The following is a 22780-nucleotide window of genomic DNA, read 5'->3' as shown; positions in this document are numbered from 1 at the left end:
CTTCAGAACAGGATGGCTCTGGACTATATTCTAGCAGTGAAGGGTGGTAACTGTGCACTAATTGGAGAGGAATGTTGTACGTACATACCTGAGGTCTCCTCTAACATTACTGATATCTCCAAACATGTGTGAGACAAAATCGCCAAGATAAGGGAGGCCGGTAATCAGTACCGGAACGAAAAAGGATGGGAAATGGGGGAATTGGGGATTGACTGGTTGGGGAAGGTGGTTAGTCAATCTAGCTATCTATGCATTATTGATATTAGTGGGTCTGGTGGTAGGGTTCAATATCCTAAAATGGGTAATGAGCCGACTGATGACATCCCTTGGGGAAGGAACCCAAATAAATCATCAGATACTTTTACAATCAGCAGGTGATATGCAACAAAGAGAAAGTCAAAGAATGCTTCTGGAGTTTGAGGGACGAACACGAATGTAAAATGTAAGATTGTGAACCTCATTGCCAAAAGGCATAAGAGGACAGAACATAAGAAAATGGATGAAAGGAGACTTAATAAGTGCAGAAACAACAGTTTTAAAAAAAAAGGGGAATTGTGGGAGGTTAGAAATGTAGCTTCTGCAGGTGGGGTGTTGCGGGAGTGGGACATTATACAAATGGTCGCGGAATTCTTGGAGCATGTAGCATACTTAAGGCTAAGACTTTAATGAATATAGAGAGTCTTTTAAAGAAAATAGTTTTAACCTAGGAAATAACTTTAAAGTGTTGTAGTTGACCACAAAAAGAAGCAGCAGGGGCATTTCACAATAAAGCTTATAGTATGAGAGAAACTGGATAAAAGAACAAGCTGTAACAAACAAGGAACAAAGAATGCAGACATACAAGGACAGCAGGATGGCCAGATAAGAAAATAACTTAAGAAAAAAAACAAGTGAGGTAATCGGCTTAGGATGGGAAAAGGGAGGCGTGATTCCGCAACTTGCAAACTGAAGAAGAATGCTAACATGCTCTGTTTTCACGCGCATTTCTGCTTGATTGCAGAAACATCCGGTACTTGCAAGGCTGTAATAAATTGTTCTTGTTTCCAAGGCTTTGTCTCAGGCTGATTTGTGAGTGAGTTCTGTTTCTCACAACCTCCAACCCTGTTTTTCCCATAGGCCCAATTACTAATATTGCACCAAGTTGCATTAGAACACAACTACTACGTTATAAGAGAACTACCCAAAAGGAGAGCATTTATTTGGAAGCACTAGCTTTCAGAGCACTGCTCCTTCACCTGGTAGCTGTGGAATAGGATAATAGGACAATTTATAACAAAAGATTAGTGTCATGACTAATGCTTCCAAATAAACTTGATGTTGCGTGTTTTTAGCTCTGTCCACCCCAGTCCAACACCAGCTTCTTCCAACATATAAGGAGTGTAAAATTGTATATTACTCCACCAGTTGTTTTTGTCCACACTGGGAGGATTCACAACACGTACCTGTCGTTTACTACAGTCCACAAACTCTGTCACTGCTGCTGGCTCCATTGTGTTGGACCCTTCACATGTACTGCTTCTAATTTTAACAGAAACAGGCCACTCGACCAATCAAGTCTTCTCTGCCATTCAATCATGGCTGTTATGTCTCTCAAACCCATTCTCCTGATCTCTCTCCATAACACTTCGAGTCACAGAGTTGTTAAGCAGGGAAACAGACCCTTTGGACCAACTTGTCCATGCCAACCACATAACTTACGTTGATCTAGTTCCATTTGCCAGTATTTGGTCCATATCCCTCTAAACTCTTCCATTTCACAAACCCATCCAAATACCTTTTAAATGCTGTAAATGTACTAGCCTCCCTCGCTTTCTCTGGCAGCTTGTTCCATACATGAACCACCCTCTGTGTGAACAAGTTGCCCCTCAGGTTCTTTTTAAAACTTTCCCCTCTCACCTTAAATCTATGCCATCTATTTTGGTCACTTCTACGTTGGGAAAGAGAGCTTGGCTATTCACCCTATCAATACCCTTCATGATTTTATAAACCTCATAAGGTCACCCCATAGTCTCTGACACTCCAGGGAAAAAGTCCAATCTATTCAATTTCTCCCTGTCTCTCGAACCCTCCAGCCCCAGCAACATCCTTGTAAGTCTTTTCTGAACCCTTTCTAGTTTAACAACATCCTTGCTATAGCAGAGACACCAGATTTGAATGCAGTATTCTGAAAGTGGCCTCATCAATGTCCTGTACAGCGACAACCTGACATTTCAACACTGATATTCAATGCATTGATCAATAAAGGGAATCATACCAAAGGCCTTTTTCATTATCCCATCTACGTAAAACTCCACTTTCAAAGAACTAGGAACCTGCTTGCCAAGGTCTCTTTGTTCAGCAACACTCCCAGGACCTTACCATTAAGTGTATAAGTCCTGGCCTGATTTGTCTTACCAAAATGTGAGGTGTTGCATTTATCTAAATTAAATTCCATCTGTCACTCCTTGGTCCATCTGATCAAGATCCTGTTGTACTCTGAGGTAACCTTCACTGTCCACTACACCACCAATGTTGGTGTCATCGGCAAACTTACTAATTATATCCAAATCATTTATACAAACGATGAAAAGCAGTGGACCCAGCATTGATTCTTGTGGCACACCACTGGTCACAGGCCTTCAGTCTGAAAAGCAATCCTCTGCACCACCCTCTATCTCCTACATACAGGCCAATTTTGAATCCAATTGACTAGCTCTTCCTGGATTCCATGTACTCTAACCTTACTAACCAGTCTACCATGCAGAACCTGGTGAAATACCTTGTTGAAATCCAGATAGACAATGACTATCACTCTGCCTTCATCAATTTTCTTTGTCACTTCTTCAAATAAACTCAATTATATTCGCTGGATTTCTCACCTACAAAGCTGTGTTGACTATCCTAATCAGTCCTTGCCTTTCCAAATGTAAATCCTGCCCCTCAGAATCCCAACAACTTCCCCACCACTGATGTCAAGCTATAGTCTATAGTCCCTTGACATTTCCTTACAACTTCTCTTAAATAATGGCATTACATTAGCCAATCTCCAGACTTTCAGCACCTCACCTGTGACTATCCATGACACAAATATCTTAGCAATCTCTTCCCGAGCTTCCCAAAAAACTCTGAGATACAATTGTTACAATGCCCTCACTGATCCAGAACCTATCTGTTTTAAGTTCACTCAATGAATTGTGAAGGTGGATACAATTAAAATATTTGAAAGGCATCTGGATGGGTATATGAATAAGAAGGATTTAGAAGGATATGGGCCAAATGCTGGCAAATGGGACCATATCAGTTTGGGAAGTCTGGTTGGCACAGGCAAGTTGGACTGAAGGGTCTGTTTCCAAGCTGTATGAATCTATGACTCTATGTCTTGATCTCCATAGCCTTCAGTAGTAATGAGCTCCACTGATTCGCCACCCTCTGGCTGAAGACATTGCTCCTCATCTCTTCACTGTGAGGCTGTGCTCTTAGGTCTTAACTTCTCCTACCAGTAGAAACATCTTCTCCACATTCACACTATCCAGGCCTCTCAGTATTCTGATTTAATCTTCCATCCTTCTAAAATCCATCAAGTACAGACCTAGAGTCCTCAAGAGCTCCTCCTATGACGTACTCCTGGATTCATTCTTGTCAACCACCACTGGACCCTCTCCAAGGCCAGTACATATTTCCTTAGATATTGGGCCCAAAATTGCTCTCAATATTCCAAATGCAGTCCATGTTCACTTAGACCTCTCTCGTTTCCTTTTAAGATATTATAAAAAGTCTTTATCGTCTATTTTCATGTTACTTGCTAATGTGTATAGTTTATTTTCCTCTCATCTTTTGTTGGCATTTAAATCTTTCCTAATCCTCTGTCTTACCACTAATCTTTGCCCACAGTATGTTTTCTTTCTTTTAATTTGATATTATCCTTAATTTCTTTGGTTAACTCGGATCTGTTTATCCCCATCCTCGACTCCTCCTTCCTCACTGGGATATAACTTCACTGTAAGCCACGAACTATTTTTTTGTATACCTGCCTTTGCTCAACTGTCTATTTTGCTAAACTCCTTTCCCAATCCACTTCGGCCACCTTTGCCGTATGTTATTATCCTTATTCAAGCTTTGCTACCGAACCACGTTCCTCCCTCTCAAATGTAATGCTAAATTCTGCTATGTTATGGTCACAGTTCCCAAATGGTCTTTTACTTTGGGACTGTTTACTAAAGCTACTTCATTACGCATCACCCGATTTGAAATTCCTGGTTGACTCCATAACATGTGGCTTTAGGAAACTGACCCAAAATCACTCAAAGAATGATTTTATGAATTACATTTTATGAATGTTGTTCATTCATAAAACCCTTTGTTAATTTGATTTTACTAAATTACATGAAGATTGACATCATGGTGATCATACTGCCTTTTTGACAAGCTTTTATTATCTACTGATTTATTCTCTGTCCTACAAAACAGCTACTGTTACGTGTCCTATAGAATACTTCCGCAGTTGTTTATTTCCTCTTGTTACCCTTACCTTCCTTCATATAGGATCCTGTATCATTTGATTCTTGATCATTTCTTGCGATCATATTTATTCCATTGGGTACCAAGAAGGCTACCCTACCAACCTTCCCTTCCTGCCTAACCTTTCAAAAAGTTAAGTGCCTCTGAACATTTAGTCCCCAGTCTTGATCTCCTTGTAGCCTATAGTTGGAGATTGCCAAAAATCTCCAACTATAATTAAAAATTAAAGCAACGAGATTCCACATGTCGAATATGTAATTTCAACAGCCAGAGATGTTCTTTAGCAGTAATGAATAAATATCACATCATTAATATTGTGCTTAGATTATAATATGCAAGACCTCAAATTTTAAAGGGTGTTTAGTTGGCATTAACCACACAACATAGGAACTCAGTTAGCTGGTTTGTGATGCAGAGTGATGCCAACAATGCAGGTTCAACTCCCACCCCAGTTGAGGTTACCATGAAGGTCCACCTTCTCAACCTTTCCCCTTGCCTGAGGCGTGGTGACCCTCGGTTAAACTCACCATCAGTTGTCTCTCTCTCTGTGTGCGTGTGTGAAGAAAGAACAGCTCTATTGTCCCCTGGGACTAAAATTACTTTGCCTTTTCCTTTCTAATCCACACAGGCAAATTCTTTTTGACAAGTGCGTTAGCACTAATTTTCTCTTGTAATACCTTAAGCTATCTTTTAAAAAAATTGGTTGCTATTTCCACAATCCTTTATCTGTACACAATGCTCCCCCAAGTTTTGCATATCTATGCTAAGTGCTTTGGTCACATACAATCTTTAAAGTCTAACAAATGAAAAGTCTGCTCGATTAATGTTTAAAGAGAGATTTCACATGCTTCTATCTTATTACTTACCCGCATTAAAAGAAATTCTGGCTTCACAAAGTCCAACAAGTACTGGGTGTCCGGGGCTCGCAGCCAGTCTGCGATTGACCTAAGCAACATAAAAACAGGGTTAGTCCTACCACATCCAGGCATCACTTTCTCTCACAATGACAAACATTCCTACAAAGATAATCTCTCCAGGAGCATGAACTACAGAGCATTTTATGAAGCACCGAGAAGGAATGAGAGAAAGAAAACTCAGGTGGAACTGGAAAAGAACCAAAAGGACAATCCAAAGTCTGTCCATCCATTTGAACTGAACAGAAAGCCCACCTACAAACTCACACAGATAATAAGACATGAGTGCTTCATGGAATAATACAGCTGAACAACATATAGACAACCATATAGACAACAGTGCCACATGACTGTGTAACTAAGCTGCAGACAATCAGGAAAACTGGGAAATGCAGCATCCTCTGAAGCAACCCACTAACCCGCCCTTCACCACCTCAACTTTGTTGAGGTCTTGAATAAAAAGGTCCTCACCACAGTCTTTATTACTGCCAGGCAAGTTTTCATTGATGCAATCAAGACTGTCAATTTTCTTTTAAAAAACACTGGAAATTTCATCTCAGGCACTGAAAAGCTCAAGTTGATTTTGTAAGGAAATGGTTAATAGTTAACTTTAAGTTTTTGTCTCTTGGTTTCTGTTAAAAGGACCATTTTAATTAAAATGGCACAAGTCAACATGGCTCTGTGAAAGGGAGATCGCGATGGACAAATTTTCTGGTGCTCTTTGAGAACAGAACAAGCACTGTTGACAGAGAAAGGTCATGTGTTACAAATTTGATTGAATTTTGAGAGGAGGTGACCAAGTGTGTAAATGACGCTAGTGCAGTGGATGCAGTTTATATGGATTTCACTATAACCTTTAACAAGGTTCTACATGGGAGGCTGATTAAGGAGGTAAAAGCACATGGGAACCAGGTTAAGCTGACACTACAGTTGCTTCCTTCCTCCAAGTCATTAATATATATTGTAGGCAGTTTTGATTCCAGTACTGATTCCTCTGGAATGCTACTGGTTACAGGTTGTCATTTTCGAAACTGAATTCCAGCTAATTTGGACCACCTATTACATTGAAGAATGCAAATTCTCAAGTCACCAGAATGGAAGAACATTGTTAGAAAAGACATTACAGAATTCAAATTATTCCCATCGAACTTGAAACCCAATGAACTCTCTGGTAAAGCATTTTACTGGCAGTATCACAAATGTATGTATAATTATTATCATATCTGTGTTACTGTCTACAATGGTAATCATTTAATTTTTAATTCCAATAAAAGCCAACAGATATTTTTGAACTCTGTAATCTTGCGAAATAGCTCATAAACACATCAGATTCTCATCTTGAGAATAAACCTCCGGTAAGTTTATGTGCACTGATTCTTCCTGCTTTCAGCAGCCCAAGCAGACAAAGGTTGGACCATCAAAATTATATCATTCTGGAATTACTTGTTACAATGTTGATAGTTGTCGAGAAACATTATTAAATCTTGAATAAAAATGTGGGAAAATCAATAGTTGCTTGGGAGCAATCAAGAGAGGAGTTTTAGTTTTGCTGACAAAAGATACACTTTAATCAATGATTTGTAATACTTCCAAATCTACAGGTGACACAAAACCAGGTGGAACTGAGTGTCTTATGGAGCATGGAACGATGCTTCCAGAGGAGCTGCTTGGAGAAGCTAGGGGAGTAGGTTAAAAAAACATTTCTTTGATGGAGTACAATGCAGGAAAATGTGAAATTAGCCATGTTGCAAGGAAAGACAGAACAGAGAGTATTTCTTAAATAGTGAGAGGTGGGAAATGTTAAACTTCAAAGGGGCTCAAGTGCCCTTGTTCATGAGTAACTTTAATTTATAATGAAGGTAGAGCAATCAATTATAGAGTCATACTGCACAGAAACAGATCCTTCTGTTCAATTCGTCCACGGTGACCAGACATCCCAATCTAACCTAGTCCCATTTGTCAGCATTTGGTCCATATCCCTCTAAACCCTTCCTATTCATGCATCCATCCAGATACCTTTTAAATGTTGTAATTCTACTTGCAACGTCCTTGAAAATCTGTTTGTGCTGATTTGAATACAGTAGTAGAGGCTTCTTACTGCCATTATGTAGAAGCTTGATGACACCTGCTGTATTGTGTCCCTACTAAAAGGAACAATATACTTACCATAGAGGGCAAGTCTCCTTTGGAAATAATTGAAATTATGCAATCATCATGTACATCTCAGTCGCACCTTTGCTTAGCTGAGGAGTTTAACACTATTTTGCCATACCTGTTGTTTGTTTTCAAATAAAGTAAGGCTAAGGCCAGTGTGGCGCCAGGACACGTAACATCGACATTCACAGTGTCCCCTTCCTGTCAAAGAGAAGATTTACAATTAGCCTCAACAGAATTATTAAAACAAACCAATCTTAAACAAGTTTTCTTCTCTCATGCTAAACTTTGAAAATTGATGATCAGAGCGAGTTGAGGATTAGACTACACGAATCTTTTAAAGAGAGAAGACTAATAGTAAAATATACAAAATACTGGATCTGTACATTTTTGTAAAACATAACAGCATGAGCAAACAAACGAGATAAGAAAATACTAAACCTGTACAAACCATTGATGTTTTTGCACTGGACCCAATTTTGAGCTGAGCTGTTTTGTTGGGCAGAAATTACCCATAAAAGTAACCTGAATAGTTCAATGATTAAATGGTCGTTTGAGAAAATGGGGCTCATTCCATTCTAACAAATGGAGTTAAGAGAAAATCTGACCATAACGTTCAAAACTGCACAGGATTTTGACAGGATAAATTGGGGAAATACTTGCCAACAGATTGGGAAGTAGAAAGGCATAAACTTAAGATTATTACCAAGAGAACAAAGGGAGGTTTAGCAGGAAGTTACTATTAGTATTACAGACCCGGGATGATCTCCTGAAAAACTGGCAAAATAATAGAATTCATAACATAGGAGCAGAAGTAGGCCATTCAGCCCCTTGACTCTTCTGCCATTCCAAGAGAACATGGGTGATCCATGGCCTTTGGCCCATATCCCTTAGTATCTTTGCTTACCAAAAAGAAAATCAACAACTGACTTTGAATCAACTGTATTTAACTTCAAACCATCAAGAAAATACCCTGATTTATCTTTTCAACAGGAATTTAAAAAGAGAAGTGGATAACAATTTCAATGAGCGAAAATAAAATGTTGGGAAAGGTCAGGAAATAAATGAGTCAAAGTAGTTGACTCTCTTTCAGAGAGCTGGTAGGAGTGTAGAGGGTTTAGAAGTCACCCTTCTTGCTCTAAGGTTCTACACAGTTTAATCATGAATTTGACATAGGATGTCTGAAAGGCATTAGGTAAAACTTCACTTTGAGCTGGTAACATTAATTTTGCACATGACAGCAACTGAATAGTGGAAAGAAAATACAGACCTTTATTTGATAACTGGGCGATTTGTGCTTTTCTCGGTGAATTCCAGGTTGGGTGCGCCTGTGGCCTCCCACCATGTACTGGTACAGCTGATCTGGAACATTCAGGTCAGACATACCTATCAGGTTACTCCCGTGCTGCAGGGTAATTCAGAAAGGCAACAGAATGAAATGATATCACCAAAAACAAAGAGACACAAATATCACTTAATAAAAGCCGAAAGCACTGCAGATTCTGGAAATCTGAAACTAAAACAGGAATTGAACTCTGATTTCTCTTCACAGATGCTGCCAGAGCTGATGAGCTTCTCCAGCAATTTCTGTTTTTGTTACAAATACCACTTAGAGTCATAGAGATGTACAGCACGGAAACAGACCCTTCAGTCTAACCCGTCCATGCTGACCAGATATCCCAACCTAATCTAGCCCCATTTGCCAGCATTTGACCCATATCCCTCTGAACCCTTCCTATTCATACACCCATCCAGATGCCTTTTAAATGTTGCAATTGTACCAGTCTCCACACATCCTCTGGCAGAACCTTTCCTGAAGAAGGGCTTATGCCCGAAACGTCGATTCTCCTGTTCCCTGGATGCTGCCTGATCTGCTGCGCTATTCCAGCAACACATTTTCAACCCAGGCATCATATGTCATACTTCACCATCTTTGTCTATACTAAGAATATAAATGGTCTGCTGGATTAAATGGAAGTTATGGTTGTATATTCATTGTCTATCCTAATATTCAATCCCATGCTTTGCCAGATATTTATCCAGCTCTGAGAAGGAATCCTCACAAACAGCAGCTCCCTTCAGAATCTGCTCCACATCTCAATTACTCCACTGACAGAAAAAAATTCTCTGTTTATTAACCCAGCTACAATCTGGCCAAACTTGAAAATGCACTTTCCAGCTTCATCCCAAGTCACACACATGCTTTCCATGTACACCTCGATAATTCAGAGTCGAGTTCCTTTAACTTTGGTGCAACAAAATTCCGTTCAGCTCTGCAAGTCTTTCTCTCAAACTTCAAGCATCAAGTGCAATCATTATTCTTGATGCTTTTTGAACGCTCTCCAGTGAATGCATTTTGAAGACAGAACACAATCTTAGTAATGATCTCCGGTAAGATCATTAGACAAAGGGTCAATTGACTCGAAATGTTAACTGTTTTTCTCTCTACAAATGTGTTTCTCACAACTGCCTCCACTTCATTTCTTAATAACATTGCTGCCGCCACTTCATTCCTCCTGTCTCTCTGTAAGACCTGCTAGTTTCCACTCCACTTTCTGCTTAAGATCATTAATCTTTGACATATCACATCTTCACCTCAATCCATGAAGAACCACCTGTAGTTTTGTTGATGTCAGCAACACACTTACTGGGCATGTCCAAAGAATGTTGTGCAGCTATCATTGATGTTTCGGTCCTTGCTCATTTTATACCCTCATCATAGAAGTCACTGCCTTGCCTCTCAATTATCCAAATTAAAATATATTTGGTAGTTTGATCCAACAATACTGCTTTGAATGTTACAAAGTACTTGGGCCATAGAGGTTGCCATCACAAACAAATGTTATAATGACAAATACTTTCTCTCAGATATTGAATAAGTGACCCTGGAAAAATCAATCACTGCTTCCCAAATGGAGCCTTTTCCATTATCATCAGCATCTGCTTCCTGTTAACACAGAAGTTTTCAGCACTAATTTGAAATAGATCCCCTGTGATTTCAAAAATACATGTTCTTGCAAAAAATAGAATTAAAATACGCAGAAAAGAAACTACTGTGGTACAGTAAATTATTTGATTTTGAAACTGAAATCTCCCATTTATTCTATTTTATTTGCATAAACAGCAAATGTAAAACTGCAGGTATGCCACTGAAAATGCAAAAGCAAAAGAAAAAATGTTGGAAATACTAAGCAGGCCAGTCTTCAATCACAGGGGAGCATTTCTGATATGACTTATCCCAAACCTGCAATGTTACCTTGTGTGTTTTCACACCGTACACTGCCCAACCCATTCTATGCTGATGTAACATCATGTTGCATTAAATCGTATCACACATACAGCAAATTTTGCCTGACAGATGTAGAAGTTAAGACTGAACCCATCTCTTCGAAAAATTCAAGGCTTTTAAAGGTAGAAATTGCATATTAAATTAAATCAGTGCACAAAATGCAATCATCCCCTATTTTTTCATTTTAAAAAAGGACACAAACTCAAACGGGGTCCTGCAATCTGGACAGTAACCTGACAGCTTAAACACATGATTAAACACATCTATCTGAACATGGAAACAGGTGGCGATAACTTAATCCCTCAAGTCTATTCTGCTATTCAATGCAATCATGGTTGGTCTATGACTTAAATTACATAAAACTTTCTTTGCTCTATATCCCTCAACAGCTTAGATTTGTTGGAACCAGTCTCATATTTAAAATTTACAGCTGACCTAGCATCACTTGCCATTTATGGGACAGCATTCCAAATATCTGCTGTTCTTTAGAAATCTAGGGCCAGATTATGGCTCCCAGTCATAGGTTCCCCAACTAGTGGCAATTGTTTCTCTCAATGCAACCTATCTGCTACATTTTGTTTTCTTGAAAACCTTCAACAAAATTATCCCCTAATACACTAAATTGGAGGGAGTTCAATACCGGTTTGCTTACCAATCTCCAGTTGCCTACTTAAAGGAATTAAGGGGTCTGGAGAGAAAGCAGGAATATGGCACTGAGGTAGAGGCTCAGCCATGATCATGTTGAACGGGAGAGCAAGCCTAAGAGGCAAAAAAGACCTCCTTCTGCTCCTAGTTTTTATGCTTCTTGAACCACTGTAGTCTCTGGGGTGTAAGTACACTAACAGTGCTGTAAGGAATGAAGTTCCAGGATACTGACCCAACAACAGTGAAGAAATGGCAATGTAGTTCTATGTCAGGATAGCATGTGCCTTGAAGGTGACTTGCAGGTGGTGGTGTCCCCACATTTCTGCTGCCCTTGTTGTTCTTGGCAGTAGAGGTCATTGGTCAAAGGTGCTGTTTGCGAAGGCTTGGCGGATTGCCAAATGCACTGTCCGAGAAACTACCACATACAGGATGAATAGTAACTTTCAAAGGGGAACTGGATGAATACTTGAAGAAAAAAAAGTGTGCAAGACTGTGAGATAGAGCAGGACAGTACAATCAATTGGATAACTTGGATAAGAGGTAGACAGATTCTTGATTTCTAAGAGGATCAATGATTACGGGAATACGGCAGAGCTTAAGAAACATATCAGCCATGGTCAGTGAAGCAGACTGGATGGCCCTAATTCTGCTTCTACATCTTTATGGTCTGAATGCCTTTCTCCCGTGCTGCAAGATCATATAACATGTGGTAAACTTCAGCACAATTCAGCAAGTTTCCTGCTCTTGACTGCCATCTAGCAATCTGTGCTGGGTGCACACACGAAGCAAAGTTAGAATTAAGTGCTCTCTAATTTTCTGAACAACCTCTGATCCATTGGTTGTGGGATCACTTAGCTTGGTCTCTCACTTGCTGCTTATGCTGTTTGACATGGAAGTAGTCCTGTTTGGTGACTTCATCAGGTTGACACATCATTTTTAGATATGATTGGTGCTGCTCCTGGCATGTCCTCCTGCACTCACCATTCAACCAGGGTTAATCCCCTGCCTTGATAGTAATGGTTGAGTGGGGCATATGTTGGGCCATTAAGTTATAGATTAAATCGGAACATACACCTATAGCTGTCGATGCCCACAGCATCTCTTGGGTGTCTAGTCTTGAGCTAGCTCTGTTTAAAATCTGTCTCATTTACACAGTAATAGTGCCACACATGATGGAGGGTGTTCCCAATGTGAAGGTGGGACTTTGTCTCCACCTGGAAGGCGCAGAGGACACTGTTAACCTGTAGGGGCATTGAACATACATTAAAATCTACCAAAATGGGGTCACATTTCCACAATGCTTCATTGTCTGCAAAGCAGGTGATCATTTACAACATTATAAATGCAAGTCTTTCCTTCACTTGCTTTGACTAGATGCAGTTATTTAACATCCTCTGATAATATCTGACCAGTTCCCAGTGCCATAATGTTCCAAACTGCTTGCGATCTATGAAAGACTCTTTAAACTGTCGTACCTGCTCCGATTTAGGGATCAGAACAGTTAATTTGTGCACAGCAAGCTTCTACAAGCAACAATCTGACAATGACCAGATCATCTGTATTAGTCACATTAGTTGGTGAGAAGTATTAGCCAGGAGACAAGGCAGTCTCACCACTGTTCTTTGAACTAATGCTGTATGGGATGTTGCTGGAACGGAGGGTCAGAGTTATAAAAATAAACTGGAAAGATTGGGACTTTTTTCATTGGAGCGTAGAGGTTGAGGGGTGACCGTACTGAAGTTTATAAAATCATGAGAGGCAGAGATAATGACAAGAGTCTTTTCTGTCGGATGGGGGAGTTCACAACTAGGGGGCATAGATTTAACGTGAGAGAAAGAAAGAATTAAAAAGGACAGGAGGAATTTTTTTTTAACACAGAGAGTGGTTCACATGTGGAATGAACTGCCAGAGGATGTGGTGAATGCAGGTACAGTTACAATTTTTAAAAAACATTTGAATAAGTTCATGAATAGGAGAGGTTTGGAGAGATATGGGGAAGGTACAGGCAGTTGGGACTAGTTTAGTTTGGGAACATGGTCGGCGTGAACTAGTTGGACCGAAGGGTCTGTTTCCATGCTTTAAGACTCGATAGCAGCCCTTGAGCACAAAATAACTGGGGCAGACTGAAGATGGAAATAAAGTTATGGTTTTTAAATGGCTAAATCGCTTTCGCAGAAAATGCTGACAGCTGAAAACACAATTATCTGTGCAGCTGACACTTACTCCCAGACAGACCATGCCAAGAGCAAGACCAGAGGCCAACGAGTAAGATTCCCGATCTGTACAGTTCTCCATCTCAGGGCCTGGAGGGCGACCTAAACAGAAAAAACAGGATTGCATTGTTTAACTAAGTCACAACTGGAAGCAGTTTGCTTGCTGCTTTTTATTTTGGAATGTCAACTTTTGAAAAATTTCACCATTTACTTAAGAAGTGGTTTCCAAAAATATAGCTATTCCTTAATTTCCACAGTGAACTTGTTTTCCTCAGGAAAGATTTATAGGACACATCATTACTGGCAGGTGAAAATTGGCAGCTTCAGACTCGAAGTACAAAAGCATGTCTACGCCAAAATCACTAGAGACAACACCATCCAGAATTCCCATTTCCTCATCACTCAAGGGGTGTGCTACACCTCAGCCAACATTGCCTCTTCATTCCAAAACAACTCTTACATACGTTACATTCTTTCACTAAATTAACTGATTGTAAACTTCCTTTTGATGGATGGGAGCAGAAGAACAGAAGTCAGGATTTTTGATGGAAACCAAGATTCTTTTACTTTGCTTGATTTTGACATATATGCCTTCAGTCTTTCATTGAAAGAAATCTCAATTCATTCAAAGTACACCACTTTGCACAATTTATCGCCTGTGCTGTACTTTTACTAGAGTGTCATACTGAATTATGACATCGGAGAGACAGTGACGTAACGCCAATGTCACTGGACTTGTAAGTTCTCAGCTCATGCCTAATGCTTTGGACATCAGGGTTCTAATCCCACCGTTGCTATTAGTGGAATTTAAATTCAAAGAATAAACTTGGAATATAAAGTTTGCATCAGTACAAGTGCCAAGCACCAATCCGAAGACCTTGCTTGGTTTTACCTACAGATGACACTAGATCCATAGCAATGTGGTTAATCCTTAACTGCAGTACTGTGCTAGTTCTGGTCTCCTTCTTATTGAAGGCAGATTATTAAGATGGAGAGGGTTCAGATGAGATTTACCAGGATGTTGCCGGGATTGGAGGGTTTGAGTTATAAGGAGACACTGGATTAAAGGGGATGTTTTCATTGGAGTGGACAAGCTTGAGGAGTGATCTTATAGGGATTTGTAAAATCATGAGGGATATAATAAATCAAGTCAATGGCAGGTGTCTTTTCCCTGAGGTGGGGGATTTCTGGACTAGAGGACGTACTTTTAAGGTGAGAGGAGGAAGATTTAAAAAACATGACAGGCCTTTTATTTAACACAGGGAATGGTTTGTGTGTGGAAGGAAATTCCAAAGGAAGTGGTGCATGTGGATACAGTTACAACATTTAAAAGACATTTTGGTAAGTACATGACTAATACATGTTTGGAGGGACATGGGCCAAGTGCTGGCAGGTAGGACTTTTGGGACAACGGTCAGCATAGACTGGTTGGACCAAAAGGTCTGTCTCCATCCTGTATGACTCTCTGACTCTAAAGGCCGAGCATGCCACTCAGTTCAAGGGCAATGAGGGATGAGCAATAAATGCTGACCTTGCCAGTGACACCTACATGCCTTGAAAGATTAAAGGAAACAAAGCTCAAAAGACAAGGACACAGTCTCGTCTCGTCAGACAAAAGCTTACTGGACTCAAACCAGCTACTGAATTTCTTTTATAGGAGGGTCAGAGTGGAAGATGCCTCACCTATTTCAGTCAGAAGTACTTCAGCAATGTGCCGGTGTGCAGTTCCTTGATACACCAGTCCTATACCCATCACTGCTGCAACCTGCAGGTTGTGGGGGACATCCAATTCTGTTGAGGTTGGAGGCAGCAGTGCAGGGATATGAATACTCAGGAGGCGCGTGACTGATATATCCATTGTGCCCAGTTTTGCGGCTGAAATTCCCAGGAGCAATCCAATGCTGGTCATCTCATGGCCCTGCCAGACAGCACAAGGAAAACATGCTATTTCAGAAACTTTAAAAAAAGAGAGAAAAGATAAATTACCAACATCTAATATGATCATTTCAAATCAAATCATGAAACTAACCACCAGTGAGAACAGTCGTGACTTAAGAACACAATGTGGATTAAAAATCTTCAATGCCCAGAGAACACAGAGGATTAAAAACAATGCAGCACTAGTGAGAGAACACAGCGAGATTATATAAGAAAAGGCAATGGCTAGAGAACAGTGAAGATAACAAATGGCAGCAATAATTAGAGAACAGAGTGAGGGGAGAGGATTGAGGACTTTGTGGGGTGGGGGGTGCTTGGTGAGAACACAGGAGGGGGAGCAAAGATGCAGCCAGGAGGGGAGAGAGGACACTGCAGGGAGAGTGAGGACATGGGAAGGAGGGGGAGTGAGACGGTGATGTGAGGACTGAGGAGGAAGGACTTGGGACGTGGTAAGTCAGGACGCGGGATTCAGGATGGAGGGAGAGAACATGGGCAGGGGCAACTTCTCTTCCTCCCCCAACCCCCAAAACCATCCTATTTAACCTGGACCCGAAGCCGAACGTGTTTAAATACAATTGTACAAACTTAAGTGACACTAAGTGCACATGAGCTGATGTCAGCCAATGCAGCCTGAAAACAAAACACTTAACGGGCAAATGGTTAGAATCCCAAAAGTGCGGCCTGAGGGCACGGGGGAGGCAGATTCAATTAATGTCCTCATACAGCAATTGAATAATTATCTGAAAAAATATGCAGAGCTAAAGGAAATGGTGACAGCATGGGACTAGTTCAGCTGTGGTTACGGAGCACTGGCAGACCATTCAGCCCCTCAAGTCCGGTCGGCCCTTCTAGGTCACAACTCATCAATAAATCCCAATACTATTTTCCCACACTGCTACCAAAACTACTGCTTTTGATGTACAGAAATCTATCAATCTCTGTCTTGAACTTCCTCAACATCTGAGTTTCCACAGTCCATTGGGGTAAAGAATTCCAAAGACTTATCATCCTCTTGAGTGAAGTGGGAACTAGTGCAGTGCCATAGGGATCAGAGATGAGACCACAATTATTTATACTACAAATAATAGACTTGGATGAAGAAAGTAAATGTACTGAGGCCAAATTTGCAGATGACACAAACAATCTACAGATGAATAAAGACAGGATAAGCAAATACTTGGCAGACAGAATGTGGGAAAAAGTGAGGGTATGCACTTGGGCAGGGGTTAAATGTTATTTAAGTAGAAAAAGACTGCAGAAAGCTATAGCATGGAGGGACTTAGATGTCCTTCTGCATAAATCACAAAAAAACTAGTACAGAGGTTCAGCAGGTTACAGGAATGCAAATGGAGATAGGAGAATAAAAATAGGAAGGCTTTGCTACAACTATAGAAGGCACTCGTCACACCACAGCTGGAATCCTGTAAACAGTTTTCATCAGCTTCAAAGGAAAGATTACTGGCATTAGAGGCAATTCAGCGAAAGTGCACTAAAGTGAACAGACTGTCTCATGAGGAGAGATTGAGTGAATTGGGTCTGTACATACTGGAGTTTAGAAGAATGAAAGGATACCTTTTGGAAACATACAAGACTCTTAAAGGGCTTTAGGAGTGGTTACTGCCCCTTGTGGGAGGGTCTAGGAGCAGGGGGCACAATCTCAGAATAGAGGGTCACTCATTTAAGATTGAAATGAGGAGAAATTTCCTCTCAGTGGGAGGTGAATTCTTCACGGCAAAAGCCTGCAGAGGTTTAGTCGTTAAATACACTCATGGCTGATACAGACAGATTTTTTATCCATAAAAGAACCAAGGTCAAGGCACGATGGACCAAACAGCCTCAGCTGCCACAGAGTCTCAGAGATATACAGCATGGAAACAGACCCTTCGGTCCAACCTGTCCATGCTGACCAGATATCCCAAACCAATCTAGTTCCACCTGCCAGCACCCGGCCCATATCGCTCCAAACCCTTCCCATTCATATGTCCATCCAGATGCCTTATAAATGTTGCAATTATACCAGCCTCCACTACTTCCTCTGGCAGCCCACTCCACACATGCACCACTCTCTGCATGAAAAAGATGCCCCTTAGGTCTCTTTTATATCTTTCTCCTCTCACCCTAAACCTATGCCCTCTAGTTCTGGACTCCCAGAGACCAGGCAAAAGACCTTGTCTATTTACCCTATCCATGCCCCTCATGGTTTTATAAACTCTGTAACAATGATCTGATTCTGAGAAAAGGCAGGAAATTGGAGTTGAGGGTTATCAGATCAGCCATGGTCTCATTGAATAGTCTCAATGGGTTGAAAGGCCTACTCCTCTCCGTTAACTTATGGTCTATGGTCTCAAAGTGAAGAGGTTCCTCCTCATTTCAATCCTAAATAGCTTGTCTTTTATTCTGTAATAAACGGCCCATGTTTCTAGACCCCACAACCAAGGAAACTATTCTATAGCTACTCTATTGATCCCTGTACAAATTTTGTAACTTTCCATCAGATCATCTCTCATTCTTCGAAATCTGAGAGGATACAGGTCCAGTCTCCTACTTCTCTCAAGGGCCAAACCCACCATTCCAGGCACCAACCTGGTCAACTTCTGCTGCACTCCCATTATTGCAAGTACATTCTTCCTTAAAGAAAAAGATCAGAACAACATGCAATACTCCTGGTGTGATTTTGTCAGTGCTTCATTCTATCAAAGCAAGACTTCTTTGTTCCAGTACTCAAGTCCTTCTTGCAATAAAGGCTAATAAATTGTTTGCCTCATGAATTGCTTGCTGCATCTAAATGTTAGCTTTCAGTTACTGAAGAACAGGGACCCTGAGGTCCTTTTGGATATCAACAAGTCGCTATCTCTCACCATTTAAGAAATAAACCGCACCTTTGTTCCTGGCATACATTCCATCTGCCATGCTCTTGCCCAATGACATGCCAGAATCCACCCCTTCCCATGACCACCTTCTGCCCCAGGTGTAACCAAGCCTGCGTGTACAGCTACTTACAGGCTCACAAGGAGAGTGGAAAAGAGTCATCCTCATCAGCGAGGGACCGCCAATGAGTCTAAATCACTTTGAAGTCTCTTTGCATCTTTATCACAACTCACATTCCCAAGTTTTGTATCATCTGTAAATTTGGAAAAAGATATATTTTGTCTCCACATCTAAACCATAGATACAGACTGTGAAAAGCTTGGAGGAGAAAGTGAGGTCTGCAGATGCTGGAGATCAGAGATGGAAATGTGTTGCTGGAAAAACGCAGCAGGTCAGGCAGCATCTAGGGAACAGGAGAATCGACGTTTCGGGCATTAGCCCTTCTTAAAAGCTTGGGCCAAGCACAGATCTCTGTGGTACACCCCTAGTCATAGCGTGAGAACTGAGAATGACTGATTTATTGTTCCTCTCTAACTGTCAACCAGCCCTCAATCCATGTTATTACATTACCGCCAACCCCATGTGCTCATATTTTCTTTGCTAATCTCCTGTGTGGGACTTCATCTAAAGCCTCTCAAAGTCCAAAAACACTAAGTTCTCTTGTTCCCCCTTAACATCAATGCTAGTCACAAACTCAAATAATTCCTTTCACATTTGTTAAAACATGCTTTCCACCACATGTTGACTTGACACCAATGAGACAATTATTTTCTAAATGTCTAGTCATTGCATGTCCTTTTTAATAGATTCTAGCATTTTACCTGACTATTGACATCAGACTAACAAGTTTGTAACTTTCTGCATAAGACCATAAAAAAACAGCAATAGGAGTAGGAATTCAGCCCCGCAAACCTGCTCTGGCTCTCAACAGGAACATGGCTGATCTGATGCTCCTCATCTCCACTTTCTTACATTTTTCCCATAACCCCTGATTCCTCTATTGACCAAGCAGCTATCTAAGCCTTAAGTATACACAAGGACTCTGCTCCCACTCCCCTCTGTGGCAAGAGGTTGCAAGGATGTTCAACACTCAGAGAATAAATTTTACTTCATCACAGTTTTAAATTAGTGCCCCATTTATTCTGAGACTCTGCGCTCTGGTCCTACACTCTCCCATTATGAAAAACATCCTCTTAGCCTGTCAAGCTCCTTAACAGTCCTAAAGATTTCGATGTGATCACCTGATCTCAGTCTTCTAATGACAGTACAATGAGAAATTTGATTGTGTTTTTTGAAATGGTGACCAAAAAGATAGATGAAGGCATGTGGTAGATGTTGTCTCCACTGACTTTAGCAGGACCTTCGACAAGGTTCCACATGGTAGATTGGTGAATAAGGTTAGATCGGATAAAAAAAATTGGCTTGACAGTAGGAGACAGAGTGTGCTGGTAGAGGATTGTTGTTCAGACTGGAAGCCTGTGACCAGCAGTGTGCTGCAAGAATTGGTACTGGATCCACTGTTGTTGGTCATTTATATGAATGATTTGGATGAGAATATAGGAGGCATATAGTCATAGTGTTATCATGGTTAGTAAGTTTGTGGATGACACCAAAATTGGTGGTATAGTAGACAATGGAGGTGGTGATCGATGAGTACAACAGGATTTTGATCAACAGGGCTAGCAGGCCAAGGTGTGGCAGATGGAGTTTAATGCAGATGAATGTGAGGTGTTGCATTTTGGTATGACAAATAGGGCCCAGGGGAGTGTTGTCAAACTATCAGTGCAAGTACACATAATTCCTTGAAAGTGGCCTCACGTTCCATCTGCCAATCCTTAGCCCACTGGCCCAGTTGATCAAAATCCTGTTGTACTCTTAGATAACCTTCTGCACTGTCTACTACACCATAGGTAGACAGGGTGGGGAAGAAGGCCTTTGACATGCTTGCCTTCATCGGTCAGAGCACTGAGTATAGGAGTTGAGACATCATGTTACGGCTGTACAAGACATTGGTGAGGCCATATTTGGAGTACTGCTTACAATTCTGGTTGCCCTCATGGAGGTAGGTTGTTATGGAAAAGGTGCAGAAAAGATTTATAAATATGTTCGTCCTTTCCACCGCTGTAATACTATCTTTGACAAGCAATGCCACACCTCCCCCTCTTTTACCCCCACCTCTAAACCTAGATAGGTTGGGACATTTTTTCTCTGGTGCATAGGAAGCTGAGGGGCGACCTTATAAAGGTTTATAAAATCATGAGGGGTATTCATTAAGATTTAGGGAAGTCTAAAACTAGAGGGCAAAGGTTTAATGTAAGAGTATAAGATTTAAAAGGGACCCAAGGGGTAACTTTTTCATCCAGAGGGCAGAGATATATGGAAAGAGCTGCCAGATGAAGTGGTAGAGGCGAGTACAATTTCAACATTTAAAAGACATTTGGACATGGATAGGAAAGGTTTAAAGGGTTATGGGCAAAACACAGGCAAATGACAAGTTGAGCTGAAGGGTCTGTTTCCATGCTGTATGACTCTACGAATGCCAATCTGTTTAGACTTCGTTCACAAGACAATTTCTCCATAGGAGGGATCATTTCTCTCTCAGCTCTTGCCCCACAGAGTGGGGTGAGGAAGAGACACTTACATTTGCAACCTTCCAATCTGCAGGAACCACTGCAAAATTAGTAGAATTTTAAAATATGATCACCACTCTTTTATCTCTTCCAAAACTTCGGGCAAAGGTCATGGGGCCTGGGATACTTTAACTTTCAGTCCCACTAATTTCTCCAAAGCTGTTCTTTTACTCATCCAAATTTCTTTCAAGTTCTCACTGTCGCTCAAGCCCTATAAACTATTCTATGGAGACTCCGTGCATCTTCCTATGGGACAAACATAAAGTACTTATTTAGCTTCATATTTCTCCATTTCCTATTAGAAGTCCTCCTGTCTCTGCAATGTAATGGAGCTACATTTGTCTCCGATAATCCTTTCTTTTGTAAATACTTGCAGAAGCTTTTAACATCCCTTCTTATGCTTATTTTTGTTATTTGACATTCATATTCTACTCTGTTTCATTATCCATTTCTTGGTTCACCATTGCTGAATTCTAAAGTTCTCCAAATCATCAAACTATTTACTTTTTTTTGATTACTTCATAAGTCTTCTCCTTTTATAGAACATTATTTTTAACATCCCTTGTTATTCATGGTTCTCTTCATTTGCGTGTGGGTATTTTTGCCTTCAAGAAATGCATGTTTTTGAACACCAAACATTAATATTTAAATAGCAGCCAATCCCCATCTACTGTCAAACTGTTTAATGTATTTTTCCAATCAACCACAGCCAACTCCCTCCTCATACCTTCATATTTGCCCTTGTCAAAGATTATCTCTCACTCACACACTGATCCCATCCCTGAATATCAGCACTACCCCACATCTGTTTCCTTTCTGCGCATCCCTCTTATAAGTTAAATATCTTTCAATATTGAGTCGCCAATCTTTGTTACCACGAGGAGACAGTGAGGACTGCAGGTGTTGAGTATCAGAATCGAGAGTGTGGTGCTGGAAAAGCACAGCAGGTCAAGCAGCATCCGAGAAGGAGCGTCAACGTCTTGAACATAAGCTCTTCATCAGAAAATCCTGAAGCTTCCTGATGAAGAGCTTATACTCGAAACGTCAATTCGCCTGCTCCTCGGATGCTGCCTGACCGGCTGTGCTTTTTCAGTACCACACTCTCAGATCCTTGATACCCTGCAGAGATGTTGCCATATTAACAGTTAAATCATATATGTTCACAGGTTCAATTCAACTGCCTTGTTGTAAATGCCGAGTGTATCGGCTTGAATGTTTTGAATTCTGCCTTTTTAACACTACTCTATAATTTGACTCGAGAGTTTGTTTCTGCTGCTCTCCACATTCATTGACACCTTTTCCATTATCCATACCCAGCTTTCAATTTTATTCCACTGCAATTGCCTCCTCAGGTCCATTCCCAACAAGATAGTTTAGCACCTTCAAAGTGCACTCACAAGCCTCCCCATGAGGATACCAGTCCCAGTCCTGTTCAGATAAAATCTGTCCTCGTTGTCCTTTGGCCCCACCTACCCCAGATGTGGATCCAATGCCCCAAAAATGTAAAACCTTCGCTCTTGCACTGTTCTCCAGCCATATATAATCATTCTCCCAATCTTTGTATTCCCCTACTCAGTAGTACATGGTAGTGGAAGCAATCCTAAAATTATGTTCACAGAGGCCTTACCTTTC

General features: G+C 40.8%; 1 protein-coding gene across 1 annotated transcript in view; it reads right to left on the bottom strand.

Moving 5' to 3' along the window:
• anapc1 (anaphase promoting complex subunit 1) overlaps nucleotides 1-22780 on the bottom strand; it is a 202231-nt gene that overhangs the window by 88097 nt on the left and 91354 nt on the right. The window contains exons 28-32 of the mRNA XM_043675393.1: nucleotides 15396-15630; nucleotides 13723-13814; nucleotides 8836-8970; nucleotides 7684-7766; nucleotides 5364-5442 (exon numbers count right to left, since the gene is read on the bottom strand). Coding sequence (XP_043531328.1) covers nucleotides 5364-5442; nucleotides 7684-7766; nucleotides 8836-8970; nucleotides 13723-13814; nucleotides 15396-15630 — 624 coding nt within the window. The remainder of the gene's footprint in view (nucleotides 1-5363; nucleotides 5443-7683; nucleotides 7767-8835; nucleotides 8971-13722; nucleotides 13815-15395; nucleotides 15631-22780) is intronic.

This window comes from Chiloscyllium plagiosum, chromosome 3 (assembly GCF_004010195.1).
Source record: "Chiloscyllium plagiosum isolate BGI_BamShark_2017 chromosome 3, ASM401019v2, whole genome shotgun sequence".
NCBI lineage: Eukaryota > Metazoa > Chordata > Chondrichthyes > Orectolobiformes > Hemiscylliidae > Chiloscyllium > Chiloscyllium plagiosum.
The sequence above is the reverse complement of the archived record's forward strand: the minus strand, read 5'-3'. Positions and strand labels throughout refer to the sequence as shown.